This window comes from Lepisma saccharinum, chromosome 28, assembly GCF_977018435.1.
Source record: "Lepisma saccharinum chromosome 28, izLepSacc3.1, whole genome shotgun sequence".
Taxonomy (NCBI): Eukaryota; Metazoa; Arthropoda; class Insecta; order Zygentoma; family Lepismatidae; genus Lepisma; species Lepisma saccharinum.
This window is the reverse complement of record NC_139256.1, coordinates 14,052,690-14,072,147: the sequence shown is the minus strand read 5'-3', so window position 1 is coordinate 14,072,147 and position 19,458 is coordinate 14,052,690. Positions and strand designations below refer to the sequence as shown.

Here is a 19,458-nt window from a genome sequence, read left to right as displayed (position 1 = left end):
CAGTGAGATTCCCAAATATGTGGCTCAATATGCACCCAGTTGTTTTTCTGACCCCTCAATGTGCGTAGAGCTCCCCATAATGCCGAAATATTCCTCTCCGAGATTGCCTTTCTAATTTCTTCGAATTTTTCAACTTGCCATTTTTCTTTTTCTTGCTCTAAAGTGTTGTTATACGCTCTTCTGACCATGAGGTAGTTATTTCTGCCCTCTTCGCTATTTGTGTTTCTGTAGAGTTTCAAAGCTCGGTCCAACCTTTTCTTCATTATTTTGCATCTCTCGTTGTACCACCCCCCCTTAACATGTTTGCCCCCCTTCCCCTCTCCCTTTATCATATGACTTCCGGCCCTTTCGAGAATATGATATCCTAATCCCACTGCTTCCTGTATATTATTTCCCTCGATGGCTGTTTTAAAACGCTCTTGCAACATTTTTGTTACGTCATCGGTCATAATTATCTTGTATTGTTCCTCCCCCTCTTTAGTCCACACGTATTTGCGTAATATTTTCTCGGGCTCCAACGCGAGTTTGGGAGTGTCTACGTTACTATGAGTATCCCACTGAACGTCGATTTCAAGTGGCATATGATGCGATTGCGTTTGCGCCTGGACATGAAAACCCTTGATTCTTTGTAACAGTTCGAGGGAGCCAATAGCATGCCGTTGCGTCCAAACAATGTTTCGAGCTTGAGTAGTTTGTGACCAGATTGAAGAACAACCGCCTGGCTGCGGGAAAGCACATATATGCAAACAGTTACAAGTGGTCCCGAATCAGAGCGAAATACAAGCTAAAATCAGTACCATAATGATGGCAGGATGCCTATGTAGATTATCATATTTTCGGGTAAGTAGTATTCGCATCAAATAACTATTCTACTATTGGGACAGTCTAAAACACGCAACGTGTTAAAAGTAATTATCTTCACAAACTGTACGATTTCTTGAGTCGCATATTTTTCTCGATTTCGTGAAGACCAATTTTGAGAATCCTCCTTAATTGATTGATTTAGTTTATTTTACTTCGCCTTTTGTGCCTCTTGGCTAATTTGCGAAGATGGGGATGAGTGATGAAATGATGAAATTGATGCATGGACATTCACAAACAACCAAGCCCGAGTGGGATTCGAACCCGGGACCCTTGGCGTCGCAGCGCGATGTGCTAACCATTCGGCCACAGGGTCCGGCGAGAATCCTCTTTAACAAACGATGCCTCCCAGATGGCGCAGTTATATCGTCATTACCTTGTAATCGAGGGGTCCCGGGTTCGATACATGGGTGGAGGCACATAGTGGTCCGGATCTTACTTCAAACTGTAGGTCCAGTCCCGATTAGCCTTACTGTGTATAAAGTGGACTTAAAACACCAACTCAACTCAACTCCTTAACAAACGTTTCGAAGAATAAAAAATTAAACAAGAATAAGTAAATACTTTTTTGTCATTTTGAAGTAAATTATTATTATTATTGTGGCTATTTTTGTTCGTATGAATCTGTCTCACACAGTAAGTTTATTTCATTGAGTCAAGTACAATACCCAACCCTTGCAATAAGTCACTGGAAAGACATGTGTCGTTGCACATATATTTAAGCATCTATAAATAAATAATTACCCATGGTTCGACAGCCCTGGAAGAGAGCCTTGGCCTATCTTCCGACTGCCAGTCTCTCTCCCAGAATCCTACGTAGAGGTGTGGAGGTCTTTAACCAGTAATGGGGTGACGTGGGGTCAGCACGTCGAACCCCCAACCGTTATAGGGGATATCCGTAAAGAATAATTATATTCTTGTGGTAAGGAGTCGTTGTAATTTAACAAACTTTATTGATTTATTCCATCAGCATTATTTAAAAAAAAGTGCCATACTAAACTTATCAACTTGGCAAAGGCACATTGATTGCTTAATGAGACATTTTCCTTGTGTTGCAGAGCAGGTTCAGTTTTTGTAGTATTGCAATGTTTTACACAGTCCGTTCGAAGAATTTTGAGAACATTGATGTTTTGTCAGAGGGACCACAGCCGAATAAATATCTTTGGATGTTTTACAGGTTTCATCGTATTTAAGAAGGTAATTTTCCGGTGCAACTTTCCTCCGTACAACATGTATTTTGCCACTCAGGCTGAAGAACCGATTCATAGGTGGAACGAACTTGACGATTGGCTCCATGTTGACAACTGACTCAAGAAGTACCGCAACCGACAAAACTCGAAGCGCTCGGATCGTACTGTGACATACACTTTGGTTGAACACAAACAGATGTGTTGGTAGGAAATGCGGTGATTTTATGGGCCCTCCGTTTCTGGGAAGTCGGGGACCTTTTGAAAACATACTTTCCCTTCATGCACACCAGAGGCCTAAGCCAGGTCACCCCCTCCCACAAAATCTTCTCTTCATCTGGCTCTGGTTATCGGCTGCGCACAAACAAGAAGATTTAGCTGCAGGTAGCTAGGACATTTCTGGGTTAATTACTTTATGGTTCAAGATGGACATATGCTTTTCAATTTGCAAGAGACAAAATTCTATTGTTTGTCCCTTTTCTGGCGGGAGATGAATGACAAAGATGTCGCGGTTCCCTCAGGTTCCCACACTCAACCCTTGTGCTCATAACCTGCAATGAACCATAATAAGCCTTTGTATTGTACCGACTCCCTTGGTAACTTTCCACGCATTTTCAAGAAACATCGCCCTACTGTGTTGATTGGTAGACAATTGATGATTGTCAGGTAGTTCGAAGTACAGCTCCATCCGAGAAGTGGTTCCATAGTTAGCTTCTGTAAACGCGAGATTCCGGTAGGATCACGGAGTGCTTGTGATCTCGTTTTCATACATTGCGAGTGAAATTTTGATTGATTTGGTTCATTTTACTTCGCTTTTCTGCCTCATTTGGCTCATTGCGAAGATGAGGCTTAGTGACGATATGATGAAATTGATCAATGGACAATCACAAACACCAATGCCCGGTCCGGGATTCGAACCCGGGTCACCTGGCATCGTAGCACGATGTGCTAACCACTACGCCACGGGGGCCGGCGACGTGAAATCTCGAGTGTGAAGCTGCCAGCTTGTTGTCCTCCCGAAAAAAATGATCGACCAAATGTCCAACATATTGACGTTCTAAATTGGTGTCCGGCTACCACACAGGAGCAGGGGTTTGACTCCCAGGGCAGTTGATATCACATGTGATGAAGAATAAGTCACGTTTCATTTATGGAAGGAAACGAGGTATGAAGTAAACTTTTTATAGTAGTGTGTATGCTATAGAAATATTACGTTTAAAAATGCTGCATATTTTTATGACTTTTTGTGACTTTTCTTAATTTAGACCAGGGTTGTCAAAGGTCCAAGAAGCCATAAGTTGTAATAGATTTTATTGGGTTCCGTTGCAGGACCGGAACCATTTTTCTCGCACAATTTAAATTCGGTCCAAGTAGGGTATTGTTTCATTAAGAAAAGGTTACTGGATCGTATTTAAATTGATCCGGAAAAATATTCCTGCACCGAATTTTAATTGATCCGGACAAAATGTTTCCTGGACAGTGTTTAAATTCAGCCGCAAATAAGGTTCCTAGACCGTATTTAAATTCAACCGGAAAAAGAGTTCCTACACCGTATTTAAATTCATACGGAAAACAAGTTCTTGGACCGAATTGAGGCCTAGAACCCATTTACACTTGCCGATTTTTTTTTCTCCCGGATGGAAAATGAATTTATTTACAATTCCTGGACCATTAACAACCCTGGAATTGTTAAAGATCAAGGAACGCATACATTCTAATTTGTTCTATAGGGTATCGTAACAGGACCGGAACTTTTTTTCTCGCACAATTTAAATTCGTACCAAATTGCGAATTATTTCATTCCGATACGGAACTTGGACCCTATTTAAACTGATCCGGAAAAAAAATGTTCGTTGACCGTATTTAAATTTATCAGGAAATAAGGTTCCTGGACCGAATTTAAATTCATCTTGAAAAAAATATTCCTGGACCGAATTGAAAACTTTACAGATGAGAAGGTTCCTTACGGTCCAGAACTCATTTACGCTTGCTGATTTTCTCTCCTGGACGGGAATTGAATTTAATTAAAATTCCTGGACCTTTAACAACCCTCGCCTTCACCCGCAAATGCAGACGCTGTGGCTGCTGCTTAGGCGGGAAAGTTGACTACACATACAAATAGAATTAATCCGAAGTTATATAACAAATAATTGTTACTTACATAATAATATCATGAAATATGGATAGCCAAAATACTTATCAAGCATTTCCTGTTATTTACCTCTAGTGGGAGCGAAAATCTTTTGCCCTTCGTGGTGAACTCGGCTCCTGCAAATGTCTTCTTTGTGATGGTCCTTTCATCAATTTAATCTTAACTCATTCTCATTTTCACGATTAGCCAAAAAGTGTCAGAAAAGTGAAGTAAAATGAACCAAGTCAATCAATCATTTCTATTTCGTTATTTTACGCCACTTTTCTCTTGGTTTAAATGCGACGATGAGATTGAATGATGATTCGAAGGAATAGCGATGCGAGAGACATGTTGCAACCACACCTGTCCAAAGTCCGAAACTGGGACCTGTGGTTTCGTAGCGCGTCATGCTCATGCTTCGGGAGTAGAATCCTTTGAATGAAAAACTATAAAAGTAGGGTGAAAGAAAACAACATTGTACTGCGCAAAAATGCCATGTTTAGGTCCTCTAAAGAAAACTACAATTATTCAGTAAAATTAATTTTGAAGGACAAAGCCTCCGAAGTGTTTTTCCATTCGGTGACGCGTGGTCATCATATCGAGTTCCATCTAGTTTTGAGAGTGGAATTCGCTTACACATTGATTTCAACTAGCTTCCCAATTGTCCTCACGATGTTTGACCATCACAGAAATTTTGGAGTTCCTACCAGGGATCGAACCTTGAACCTGTGTTACCAAAGACGAGAGCGCAATAACTTTAGCACGCGGGAATTTTGTTATTTCTATTGCCATCATATATTCAGAGAAAAATAAGATAACTTTTAAGAAATTAGATGTGTGCATAAAATTTCTTATATATCGTCATCATTCTCCAATGTGTACAGTACGACGCCACAAAAGACTCGGGCATGTCCCATAGAATAGTGGTTAACGGTGTCGCCTTGCACTAAAGGACACCGGATTCGATTCTGGTATAAACAATATACATGGAACGCCTATCTTGAACTCATTACACAAACATTTCATTTTCGCACCGTTGTCATACTTGTACACCTGATTCCAGCACCCTTTTATATCTACACCCACGGAAGAGGGTTTTCTCTAGTTCTCAATTTTCTTCGAGCAAATTTACAAATCTCAGGAGTAAGGACTAATGACATTGTTCTTGGTGTCTCAAATCTGACATAAGAGAAAATACATGGATTTTTAAAGACTGTCTAGATGCCATTAAGTTAATGAGTTCATTCTGCATTTAGATTTCCGAATAATGGCCGTGGATTTCGCGAGTCTATATTCGTAAATTTTGGGGGCTACAGGAGAAAATAATGTTCTCTTCCAAATAGGATATATATATATATATATATATATATATATATATATATATATATATATATATATATAAGGCACACACACATACTGTACTTATATGTACTTATATGTAAGCCTATATGGTATATTAATAGTTTGTTAGTTTTTAAAGGTCTGATAAAAAAATCTTAAGTTTTGGGCCCCCCCAAACTGATCAACCTAGCTACGTCCCTGCGCTTGAGAGACGCAGAGTAGCGAATTGAAGGGGAGAGAACAAAATAATAATAATAATAACAATAACAAAAGGGTATTTTTAGGAAAAATTATGAAAGAATTATCACTAAATGTAAAGTAGAAGCTATAAAGGAGCATTATTAGCGAAAGAAAGCAAACGAAATGAAAACTTTAAGGAGCTTTCAGACGGAAGCGACAGGTGACAAGCGACTATAGGGGATTCGCATCGAAGCAGCAAGCAACAAGCGATACAGCCCTTTCAGTCTAAAGTAAAAATTTCACCGCCAATGCGCGAGCAACAGACTGAGGCGACACGATATTGAGGAAACGGCCAAGTTCGAGCAACACGCAAGCGACAAGCGACACGTGCAGCTTGTCGCTTCGGCTCGGAAAGTTAAATTTATATCTGATGGTTGGTTTTCAAGCAACACGTCTCTTTTGTCTCTTGTCATGTGTCGATTGATTCTGAAATATTCTGTAAAGCCTATATTTTAATAAAAGGACTAGATAAGGCAAGGCAAAAAATCTAGCGCTACCACTTCTACCTATATGCATGGGCGTCCGGAAGGGGGGGGCAAGGGGGGTCCGTGCCCCCCTGGAAAACGAAAGTCAACCAAAAATTAAATGTTTCACACATATAATATAATTTCAGCCACAATAATGTGTGTTAATTATTGCACGAACATGATAAATTCAAATTTAAGCAATGCTTTTGAGGGATGAACACTATTACTGGGGAAAATATGCCATGTTGGCCCCCAACTGGAATAAAAATACCTTCCTTGCCCTTCCCTGGAAAAAATCCTGTGGACGTCCATGCCTAAATGTGGTATTAGACGCTTCACAAAACAAAATTCGATATGGATGTTGATTTGGTGTTTTAAGTCCTCTTAAAGGCTAATCGGGACTGGACCTACAGTTTAAAGTGGGATCCGAACCACTTGTGCCTCGAACCCGGGACCCCTTGATTGCAAGGCGAAGACGCTACCACTGCGCCATCGGGGAGGCCCTAGATATGGATGACTTCGGTGAGGAAGCTTAACATTATTGTTATTAATTTATTTTGCAGTTGATAGAGAAGACGAAGCAGGGATATCAAGTCTTCATCTTCAACATGCAGCAAGATTACTGCAAGTTACCATTGGGAGTGTCGTATAACTCTCAGCTGTACCTCGTGGACCAGAATGGAAATGAACTTGTTGTAGAAGAAGTTTTCCAGATTTCAGAAGAGTCAGAGGTCATCCACCATGTGGTCGGTCGAAAACAGATCAATGGTGGATGGAGACTGAACATGGATGGCGTGTGGGGGAGGAGGGGCAATCTCCAAGGGAAAACTATCAAAGTGTTCATGCCGTCCGTAAGTCAAATATTCAACTGTTTGTGCCAACTCTTTCGATTAATGACCCGTAAGTCAAAATTACATGGGCACGTTCGGGAAACTGCCACGAAAGGCGTACAGTATTAAGGTACAAAGAAGGTTTGGATGAATGTTACCGGCACGCTAGGTATAAATTAAAGTGTACTTTTTTGACCGATTCTTACGAAATGACATGTGTGTAGAAGTGCTAGTGGGAAAGGAACGCTTGAACTTTGCAAATAATAACTTTCGTTCGGTCAACTTAACTTTGATAGACCTATTTGCAGTTTCACTTCATCTCCAATTTATTTGTTATATTTGTTTTTCTTTTCCCCCTATCTGTGTTCTGCTTATCCTTTCCTAGATTTTTCTTCCTCCCCATGCCTTAGGTTCTAATTCTTCTTGCTTCTCCCTATCTCTTTCTTATTATTTACTGCCTTTTCTCTTCGGTTCTTGTCTCATTCTCTGCTATATTCTCCTTACTTGTCATTTCTTTCTCTCTCTCTCGTTTCTTATATTTTGTTCTCTTTTTTCCTCTCTCATTATTTCATTATTTTTTATTTTCTCTCGCTCTCTTTCTATCTCCCTCTATCATTCTCTTTCAATCTCTGTTATCTTTGTCTCTCTCTCTCTTTTTTTCTTTCTCTTTCTCTCTCTATCTCGTTCATTCTCTCTGTTTTCTTGTCTCTCTCCTTCTTTCTCTCTCTCCTTCGCTCTCTTTTATTCTCCCTCTTTTTCTCTTTCTCCTTTTTCTGTTTTTCTTTCTCCCTCTCTTTATTCTCTTTCTACTTCATTCTCTCTCTCTCTATCATTCTCTGTTTTATTTGTCTCTCTCCTTTTCTCTCTCTTTATCTATGTTTTTCTTTCTCTCTCTCGTCCTATCTCTTTCATTCTCTCTCTCTTTCTCATTTTCATTCTTTCTGTTTTCTTTCTCTCGTCTCTCCCTTTTTCTCTATGTCTTTCATTCTCTCTGTTTTCTTTGTCTCTCTCCTTTTCACTCTCTCTTTATCTGTTTTCTTTATCACCCTCTCTTGCTCTTTCGTTCTCTCTATTTTTCTCTCTACATCTTTCTCTAAGTTTTTCTTTCTCTCTCTCTTTCATTCTCTGTTTTCTTTGTCTCGCTCCTTTTCTCTCCCTGTATCTATGTGTGTCATTATCTCCCGTTCTTCCTCTTTCATTCTTTCTCTTTTTCTCTCTACATCTTTCTCTATGTTTTTCTTTCTCTCTCTCTCTCTTTCATTGTCTCTGTTTTCTTTGTCTCGCTCCTTTTCTCTCTCTGTATCTTTGTTTGTCTTTATCTCCATTTCTTCCTCTTTCATTATTTATCTTTTTCTCTCTACATCTTTCTCTATGTTTTTCTTTCTCTCTTTTTTTTATTCTCTCTGTTTTCTTTGTCTCGTTCCTTTTCTCTCTCTGTATCTATGTTTGTCTTTATCTCCCTTTCTTCCTCTTTCATTCTTTCTCTTTTTCTCTCTACATCTTTCTCTATGTTTTTCTATCTCTCTCTCTTTCATTCTCTCTGTTTTCTCTGTCTCTCTCCTTTTCTCTCTCTGTATCTATGTTTTCTTTATCTCCCTTTCTTCATCTTTCATTCTCTCTCTTTTTCTCTCTACATCTTTCTCTGTTTTTCTTTCTCTCTCTCTTTCATTCTCTCTGTTTTTTTGTCTCCCTTTTTCTATCTCTTTCTGTTTTCCTTTCTCTCTATTTCTATCTCTTTCATTCTCTCTTTTTCTCTCTCCTTCTTTCTCTGTTTTTCTTTCTCTCTCTCTCTCTCTCTCTTGTTTGATATATATATTTCTTCCATCGCCCCTGATCTCTCTATCTTATTCCATTTATTACTCACACTTCCTTTCTTTAACTCCACCTTCTTCCTCTCTCATATAATTTAATATTCTCTTCTCTCTCTCGTTGCAATTGTTACTCTCTTTTTCTCATTCATAATTTATTTCTGTCTTTCTTTCTTCCCCTTGCTCCCTATTGAGCTTCTATTCTTTATTCCGTCTTTCTCTTCCTTGTTTTTATTTCTGTTTCTCCTTCTCTCTCATATGTGTGCTTATAGTGTAAGTGATGTTTCGCTCTAGAAAATCAGATAACTGCGGCGATGGGAATCAATGCCACTTGTATTATACCATCGAGTTTAGTGTTATGTGTGCCTACTCTATATATTATTTTAGACAGTTTACAAGAAATGAAACTTACAATTAAAAAGATTATGGAAATAGAAATCCAATCTCAGAATGCTAATGAACATATTTGTTCATGCAATAAATATAGTTATTATCAAAATAATACATAGCCGTACCTCGTGATTGTTGTGAATTTTATTTTTAACTGTTCCATGATAATATGATAGTTGCAGTAAACTTACGCACAGATTAAACTTTTGAACGCAAGGAATTTTATTATTTGTTTGTGAATGATGTCAGCAATCAGCAAATACTCTCATTACCCGTTTCAGGTGAAGAGGACCACCTTTGTCACCAAACACAACTTCACCGGCAGGAAAAAGTATGAGATTTGGAGAACTTTAATGACGAAGCTTAATTTCACGTAAGTGTTAATTTCACCTTCTGGATCGCAAGACTCTACGCTCCACACAAAAGAAGTCCTTAGTCCCATTCTTAGTTGTCTGTCCAAAGGTCTACAACACAAACTACTTTTTCTATTAAAGGCTTCCTTTTATGTAACTATTCTCGCTTTGACTTCCTTTGATTTTGATTTGGTTTGATTTGGTATATTTTACTCCACTTTTCTGCGGAGTGGTTAGCACATCGCGCTACGACGGTCCCGGGTTCGAATCCCGGCCTGGGCGTGTATGTTTGTGAGTGTCAATTCATCAATTTCATCATGTCATCACTCATCTCCATCTTCGCAAATTAGCCAGAAGGGGCACAAGAAGAGAAGTAAAATAAAGCAAATCAAAAATCAAAACAACACCTATGAGCAGACCGAATCCCCTGGCGTCGTAGCCGTAGCGCGCTGTGCTAACCACTCTGCCACGGAGGTCGGCGATGACATTTGTATTTGTTCAATTGCAGCAATTCCTTCGTTTGCTTTCAAAGCTTCAGTTCCACTCACAAGGGAGGTTATCTAAGTGTCCCCCTCCGATTTCCATGAAACTTGGCAGGTGTATAGAGGGTCCCAAAGGAAGAAAAAATATGTTTGTTTTTTTGTTTCGGCTAAAAAACTGTTTTAGGGGCAAAACCCGCCTCAAATGTCAAGATGAGGAGAAATTTACGTGGGGATCTGACCCTTGTGCCGCCCTCCGATTTCCATGAAATTTGGCAGGTGCATAGAGGGACCCTATTCCCTGTTTCTTCCTATACCATATTTACGTGGTTTCGGGGTCAGATCCCCACTTCAATTTCTCCTCATCTTGACATTTGAGGGTGGGATTGCCCCCTAAAACAGTTTTTTAGCTGAAACACAAAAACACGTATTTCTTCCTTTGAGCCCCTCTATACACCTGCCAAGTTTCTTTAAATCGGAGGGGAACACTGGGGTCAGATACCCACTTCAATTTGTCCTCATCTTGACATTTGAGGGGGGTTGCCCCCTAAAACCGTTTTTTAGCCGAAACAAAAAAACACGTACTTCTTCCTGTGGGCCCCTCTATACACCTGCCAAGTTTCATGGAAATCGGAGGGGGACACTTAGATAACCTCCCCTGTCAGTAACATTAAGATAGATAGGTTCTACTGCCCTAGGCGTAAATCTGGCCTGGCCACCGGAGCGTGGTGCTGATCAATGGACTTACACCATGAACAATATCGAAAATGTGTGAAGCCCTATCTCCACTTCACGTTCACTATATGCCGTCATGGTGTGGTCAATGCTCCGTAGGTGTACTTATATATAGAAATAAAGATAGAAGGGGGGGGGAGAGGAGAGATGGTGTTGTTAACACTAACATTTCCCCTCCAACTTCGAAAGGTGCTAAGGAGAGTAAAAATGTTTTCTGCTTACTACCAGGCATCTGCGTGATGAAGAGAAATCCAGATAAAAGTGAAGACGTCATTAAAATAAAAGGTTTAAAAAAAATGGGGGGAAACTTGTAACATGACGAAAGCGTTTCGAAAGAAAGTTGGCCTCTCCTGAACGTTGTCCAGCGAGGCTCATTTGGCGCTGGGATCTGTTTCTCTCTCCTTGAAAACATCCTTTGAGAAACCAGAATCACGTCCTGCAACTTTCTCTCCCTATGCACCGGCTTGCTCGTTCACATATGCTTCACGCGATGCAAGAATGGTTCCAGGAATCCTCAAGAGGAATCCTCTCCAAAACAATTTCAATGTACAGGGTGGCCCGTAAGTCCCTACCTATTCATATATCTTATGTATCTAGTGTATAGAGTTTTCTATGTGCTGTTGCGCATGCGATGCCATGTTCTGCGACACATTTTTCTCATATCTCAATACATTACAACAATGATTTATACCGAAAATCGATTAACTTGGAATCAGAGATGAGGTTTGGTTTCAACAAGATGAGTTGAGGGCAGCTGTTACAGCGGCATTTGGAACAATAACCCCTGCGAAAAATGTCTCACAGAACATGGCGTCGTATAATATTATGCGGCAAGAATGAAGGACAGCACACAGATACACTGGAAACATAAAATATGTGAATAGGTAGGGATTTACGGGCCACCCTATAGAGTGACTATAACTGAAGTCCAATAGACAGAACAGGAAGTGTCTTCACGGATAGCAGCGGATATGAGGAAGTTCATACATTGATTGATTTCGTTCATTTTACTTCGCTTTTCTGCCAGTTTTGGCTAATCGCGAATTATGCGTCATAGGGACAAAGCTACACTCGGTAAAATATGTTAATGCGAATCAGAGCTCCAGCATAAATTGAATCATATTTCCATTTTGCTAAAGCAGTGGTCTAACTTTATATACAGGGCGATTCATAATTCCCTCCGGGGTTTCGAATGTTTATGGTACAAGAACTAACACATACAGCCAAAAGGTGCTTATCAGTACATATAGACTCTCTCGAAGTTTGATACGTACCTTACAGATGCTCGATATGTGCACATCTGGTGACGCGGCAGATACCAATCTTGAAATCAATTTAGTTTTGCATCGCACAGGCAGCCAGTCTTCTTGAACTTCCTGTACCACGCACGAACTGTCTTGCCTCTAGGTGCTTCTGTTCAATATATCGTACGAAATCTCCGTTGTACAGACACAACAGACTCACATTTAGCAAATTCTAAGACCCCCCCCAAATGCTTTGTATTCACCAGTGCTCGAAAGTTTGCTTTAACTGCGTTATACTGCCACCTAGCGGCTAAATTTACAATTACAAGATTACGAGTGCAAATTTGGAGAGATTCTTTATGTACTGATATGCAGCTCCTTTCTGTTATTCTACTATAAACGTTCGAAATCTATGAGGGAATTATGGATTACCCTGTATATCCTTTGCCGTTATGGCCCCTGTATTCTAGCCTTAGCCATTTCTACAATGCCAGTCCATTCCTTCCAATCTTGTAACTACAATGCAATGAAGCTAACAAATAGGTTGGACCTACATGATACTGTTAACTACTTAAATGCTACAATACTGTATCAATTCTTGTATCATTGTATTATATTGTATGCATAATTTTGCAAATGAAGAAGGACATACACCATTTTCTCTTTACAACAAGCAAGATTTTGACTTTGCCACATGCCACCACTCGTAACTCCAGGATATGGAGATCCGAATTGGCAACACACCGCTCCTTGCTCCGGCTGGTCAGTTGGGAGCACCAGTTCTCACCCAGGGATCGGGATTAAGACGATCCACCCTTCCTCTAGGAAGGAAACCACCGAATTGCGACACGTGACAGTAAATAAAATTCCAAATACTTTATAATTAAATTGTCCAAAATCTTTAATCACGAATCGCGCGCGTACATGCTGATTCGCACAAGTTAAAAGTTATAATTTGTTGGGTCATGCACGCTCGCAAGCAATGATAAGCAATTTATTTAACACGAGAGTCCGCGCACCGCCTTCACAGTTAATAGCAAGACCTCAACTGCTACCTCAAGTGCGAGGCGCAGCATAACAGATTGTTCTAACTTACAATACAAACTCATAACATAAAATAACACAAGAAAAACTGATAATTTATACAACACATCAATGTTAATTAGCAATATTAAGCTAAAGTTCAGGTTGGCAACAATTAAAAATGCCAACGTGGAAGTTTTTACATCGCCAAGAACACGAAGCGTGGTTCCCCCACTCCTAACATAAACATCCAATAGGAAAACGATATTTTATTGAAAACGAGGGAGAAATACTTTGCTATAATATTACAATATTAAACTATATAGAAATAACTAAACTTATTTTATCAAATAAATCATATTTGCCCTTGCACATAAAAATGATTAAATAAAGATTTAGTTTATAACGAAGACAAATTACTTCAATCTTGTACATTGTTGAACAAAAATCGATATTAAGAAGAGATGTATTTAACTTGTGCTTAAACAACAAAATTTGCTTGAAAGATAGTAATAATCCTAGCCATTTTGGATTTGAAAAACAATGAAAACGTTGCATATATTATTTGGGATAATTATTAGCCTATAAATTCTGAATATATGTTGCAAAAATACGCGAATAATATTATAACATAAGATAAAACGTAAATATATACATGAATTATGAAAATAATTAAGTATAAATAATTTAATCCAAGTTCTTAACTTGAAAGTATACGAATAAGGTAAATGCCAATATACAACTGAAATCTGCCTAACATGGCGGTCGTTACAACTTGTAAAACACGCGGCTCTCATTACAAGTATCCTCCCTACACTGCATAACTAAAATTTGAATTTGTACTATTGTTATTTTGCGTCTATCTTCTGGCTAATCGTGACGATGATGATGAGTGATGATATGAAGCAATTGAGGAAACGACATTCACAAAGAACACGAATGCTTACGTTGGGATTTGAACCAGGAACTTCTGTAGCGAGATTGAAAGTCGGCCACTTAACGCGCTCGGCCAACCAACTGGTGAATTTTGAGTCTCGTTGTCCAAGGTTCTCAGTTTGAGTCCCGGCTAGAGCCCCATTCTTTTTGGTAACAACGCATTTCTCTTCATCCAGCTCCACACTGCATCCAATCGTCTTCAGGGAATTCGGAAGGAGGACGCGAAACGGAAGCTGGACGGGAATTCTGGGAAGACTCAACCGGAAGGAGATGGACGTGTTTTTGCCGCCGACGAAAATGACCTTGAACAAGAAATCAGCCGTCGATTACTCCTATCCTTACACAATGACAAGGTGAGATACAGTTCTGTCTACTTTATCATTTGCAACTACCAGATTAGATTTGGCATGTGCATGCCAGGCTAGTTCATTTCCTCTCAAACGTCCTCAAAAGGGGAGGGTCCTAAAATAATATAATTGAGCTTTCAATAATATACTTTTTAAAAATACATATTTGTTATGGTTTATGTACCACCATGGGCGTCTACAGGGAGGGTAATGAGTAGGGAACGGAAGTTTAGGTAAATAAATGTTTTTAGGTCCTCGTTTTTGCCAAAATTCTGATCATAGCCTTATATGTCAACACAGCAAATTTTATTTTACATAAAATCACATATTTTCCAGTTTTCCGTATGTGAATACATATTTTGCAAATTTTCATTTTAAATACATAAAATCGCTCATTGACTTCAGCTACCTCGAAACCCTCGAAGGAAAAACGGTTTATTCTCGGCACCTTTTTCATATGGAGAGTGTCAGGTTTATTTTGTCTTTGAACACGCACGCTGGCAGACTTCTGGCGGCTCGCCTACTATCCTATTGGGGGAAAATATTACCCCCACTGGATCTAACGCACAAGTGTTAATGTCTAAATGTACATAAATTTTTGGGGAAAACCAAGGTTTTCAAACTTTGTGCCAAATTGCACGTGTTTTGGAAGGTGAAGAAGAGGAAGCGGAAGCTTTGGAAAACTTCAGCGTTAGTGGCATCTCGTGCTTCAAATATGCAGGAATTGTTTCTTGTGACGTGGAGCGATCTTTCTCACAATATAAGATGCTTTTTAGAGATAATCGTCACAGATTTACAATGGAGAATTTTGGAAAAAACGATGGTGATTCACTGCAACTCTTCCAACAAATAGCTCGCTAAGAGGTAAGCATTTAGAAACTGATTTCAGGTGTTTAAAATGTATGTAATACTTTGTTTTTGTTACCAAATGTTTTTTTTTGTCACATATTTTCCTGTTTTTATCACATATCTTCAACATTTATGAGACATAAAAAAAATATTTCTGAGTTTTTTAGCACATAAAGTTCCGTTCCCTAGCTAATGAGGGGTCACTTGACTCATCTTGGAAATGAAAAATTGCCTACTTCTCTTTTCTTCTTCTTTCTACTTGTAATCCATGTCTATTTTTCATTTTATCTTCTGTCTAGCTTTATATCTTCTTTAGTTACTTCGTCCATGTTTACTTGCTCACTTCTTGATCATTTCTTTTTCCATGTAACAATAAGAACATGGGGGATAAATGGTGGGCTTGTTTTAATAGTAGCTCATGGCTCTTGCACAGTTCCTTTAATTAATTAAATAGATATACTCAGGGCTCGAAAAATCCCGGTCGCCATGGTGACTAAAATTTTCAGCCTGGCGACTGTGATCTTTTGCTGTGTTATGTACAAAATTTTGAAGATTCTTTATTTTCGTGAGCGACGTTCAGCCTGAGGCTGTTCTGCCACCTAACCCGTGACCTGGAGTATGGCCAATATTTAAGCACATGTTGCGTGCGTCTATTGACAAAATTTCGACCTGCTAGTGTTGCCATCTACGGAGGATATGAACAAAAAAATGGCACTTTTTCACCACTCAACCCATAAAATCTCCAGTCAAAAATCTCTCAAATGCTGCACATCAATAGGTCGCAAATGACAGACTGACATGGCATCAGACATCTAAGTATGACCCTTTGATAATTTCTTACATATTTTTCTCATTCAAAAATGCATTTCTGGAAAATTTTTAACACTGCCTTTCGCCAGTTATTAATTTATCTAATTTTCTATGTGGCTTAAACTGATATTTTTTAGCATTGAAAAATATCTCAATGGATGAGGCTTTATAATGCAGAAAACCCGGTGTAAATATCTCTTACGCTTTTCAAGATATACATTTTCAAAGTTTTGATTGCGCGACTTTTCAAACACCGTATGCACAATTGCTAGTAGGTGGTTTCCTGGCGTCTGATATTCAGAGCTGGCGCCTAGCTCTGAAGAAGATTTTTCGAACACTGGACATACTAGAAACATTATACGAGTAATTTCCAAATAAATTAAATTAAAATAAATAATTAAGTAAACTTTCCTCCCTCTCACTTCTGTTTAGTCTATATATTTTCTGTATATCGACCTTTTTACGCTATTCCTCTACGTGCTCTATCCCTTACTGCTTGTGTTTCTTTTTCTCTCTCGCTTCTCTATATCTTTGTCTTCTATTTTGTTTCTTTCTCTCTTGTTCCTCTCTTTCCTTTTTTGTCTTTCCCCTCTCTGCATATGTATATTAGTCTCACTTCTTCATTTCTCTTTATTTATCTCTCTCTCTTATGTTTCTCTTCTCTTTCCTTTTCTCTCTCTGTGCCTGGTTCTCTAATTCTCTTCCTTTCTCTCATTCTACAGCTTCTTTCATTACTTTCTTTCTTTCTTTGCTTCTAATCTTTATTTTGAGTCTACTTTATGCATAGGCAGGATAATCTGGGCTGGATTAAAGTGGGATTTGATAAGTCTGCAATGTGCCTCCAACAAGTATCGAACCTGGCACCCTTTGATTACCGACAACGTTACCACTATGGCATCGGGAAGTCCTTTTTTTCCTTTTTAACTTCTTATTTTCAATTTAATCATTTGATCACTCTTCTCGACTTTGCGATAAGCGAAAAGTGGCAGCATTGCTAAGCAAAATCTTTATTATTTTGACAACATGTAAATATCATCTTAATATTATCTAACTTGGAAAATTTTCTGCAGGTGACCACGTCTACTTCTTATATTTTTGTAAAAAAAAATAAATAAATAGATTGCTTGATTCTCTTATGTACTATGTTAACTTTTGTGGGAGGTTAGGCACTCCAATTACCTATTAATCATCACTCATGTTCATTGTCGCTATGAGCAGCTATGTGTAGCTTAACAAGAGAGTTCTTGTAATATCGCAATATCTCAGAAAGGTATAGAGAGGTATATGGCATTAAGGTGATATACGACTCATCTTTGAACTTATGAATAATACATTTTCTTCATATTTATACAATATGATTAGTGGGGTGGGGATGAGTTATAGCAGTAATGTGATTGTGATCACTACCATCCGATTTGTCTATGCTTATTTTTTTAAATTTTTGTTGTAGTGCTAAGTTATTTGTCAGACGACCCAGATATTACTATTCATGGAAATCCTTCATCAAGGGTCTCTCCAAGAACATCTGGATGTCATGTTTTGGGACTTTGCTCCTTCTGTCCCTTACTCTTGGCGTTGTGAATTTTGTGGCGGGGAAAACCGGATTTGGCGCCCCAAGAAGCTACGATCCAGTGCAGAGCCTGTTGCAGGTTTTTGGGAATGTTCTCATGCAAGGTAGTTAAAGCTTCTTATCTTTTTCTTTTTAAATAAATCTGTTAAATGATCATTGGATTGTGTCTATTGTGCGTTTGGTCTAACGTGTCTTCCCGCCACAGGATCTGCTTGTGAGTTCCTGCCAATTCGGTAAGGAGTTGCTACGTAAAAGGCCAATCAGAACGAGAGAAGTAACGCACCACCGTTGCCACATTGTGCCTTACACATGCCTATATTTTACAGTATTTCTCTGGTTAATGGTAAGGAGAATAAAACACACTATAGAAATCGTGTTAGGAAACGTCATCATTCTTTATGCACCGGAACATTTCAAGTGTTGACCAAACGTGCTGTAGATACCAAACATTATTTTAGAACTCAAAGGTAAAGCTACAAATTTATATTGGGAAATTCAAGTTCTTTCTTGATTCATGTTTATTGTTGTTATTATTAAATAATGTATATGATTGTAGTAAGGGGTACTTGTCTCCTTCGAAAGGGAAAAATTGCCTACTTCTTTCTTCGCTTCTCATTTTAATTTTTAGCTCTATTCTTGCATTATCCTTCTACGTTTTTGCCTCCATTTCTTATTCCTAGTATCTCTTTCTTCGTGTTTATTCCCTCTCTTTTTGCAATTTGCTTTCCCATGTTTTCTGTTTCTTTTTGTTTCATTTTCTTCTTTATTCTTTTTCCCTCTCTACCAATCTTATTTTATGTCTCTTTCTTTGTTTGTCTTTCTCTGTTTAGCTCATTTATTTCTCTCCCTCTCTCTCTTCATTCCTTTTCCGTTATCTTTCTCTCTCTCTTCTTTTCCCCATTCTCTAACATTTATTTCATGTCTCTTCTTCTCTCTCTCTTCTCTCTCTCCCTCCCTGAAACGTTCCTCTCTCTTGACGATACGTAGGCAAACCATCAATATATCCAGTGTGATATTTGAAAAATTTCCAGTTCGGGAATCCAGCAATTTCTTTCAATCAATCGGGGTATTATATATATAACAATTGACAGAGAAGAGAATTCGCGTACAAATATCAAAATGAATACATTTCACTTGCAGTTCAGGACAAACTTAAAGAAACTCTAACTTTAATTTTCCTCACAATCTAGACGAAGTTTGGTCATCTCATGTCCTTTCAGTGTTGCCAATCTTGTACGGACACCCACGTGGACAAGGAAGAGGAAGAAAAGGCCATAATTTCTTCAAGTTTATCCTGAACTTTAGTCATGCTTCAAGTACGCAGTTTCACGATGTCAAATTTCTATTTTTCTAGGTTCGAACACAGCTGTAGTATCGTATTCTGGTCGTTTGATAAGTCTCATTTCGCTATTGTTTGGTCTTCTGATGTTTATGTCCTACTCCTGCATGCTAACATCCCTCATCACCAGCAGACGAACGCACCTGCCCTTCCAGTCTCTGGAAGAGCTGCTGGAGAAAAGGACCCATGCTTTGATGGTGCTAAGTGGGACAGCTGTTGAGCAAAACCTAAAGGTATGAGTGATCGAATCCAGCAAATTTAAATAATGAATTTTTGTATTTAGATATTTAAGGGTAAAAACACAGTGAAGCACCTCCCTCATCGCACATCGCCAGAAACTCGCAGGGACAAGTTTCCGGTAATTCAAAACCATGGAGTTAAACGGGGGGAAACATAGTAGAGCCCCGCTCATCGCAAAAGGTTCCCAGGAACAAACACTGTTTGAGCTTGGGTCCCTTGTTTCAAGTTGAAGGCTCTGTGATTGGTCCACTAAGGGTCACTTCTCCCTTTTTTGGAAG

General features: G+C 38.8%; 1 protein-coding gene across 1 annotated transcript; it reads left to right on the top strand.

Moving 5' to 3' along the window:
- The first annotated feature begins 801 nt into the window (after positions 1-801).
- On the top strand, positions 802-19,179 carry LOC145980601 (glutamate receptor ionotropic, kainate glr-3-like). The gene is made up of 6 exons (XM_083113639.1): positions 802-840; positions 6,791-7,078; positions 9,537-9,628; positions 14,202-14,378; positions 17,482-17,705; positions 18,956-19,179. Exons 1-6 carry the CDS (start codon positions 802-804, stop codon positions 19,177-19,179), a joined length of 1,044 nt encoding a protein of 347 aa, XP_082969765.1.
- The last annotated feature ends 279 nt before the right edge of the window (positions 19,180-19,458 follow it).

What these genes read in the sequence shown, in the direction of transcription:
- LOC145980601 (XM_083113639.1), top strand. Translation starts at nt 802, where the DNA reads ATGATGGCAGGATGCCTATGTAGATTATCATATTTTCGG. An exon ending in GTAGATTATCATATTTTCGG is followed by an intron (nt 841 to 6,790) that starts GTAAGTAGTATT and finishes TTTATTTTGCAG; the next exon opens with TTGATAGAGAAGACGAAGCA. An exon ending in ATGACGAAGCTTAATTTCAC is followed by an intron (nt 9,629 to 14,201) that starts GTAAGTGTTAAT and finishes CTCTTCATCCAG; the next exon opens with CTCCACACTGCATCCAATCG.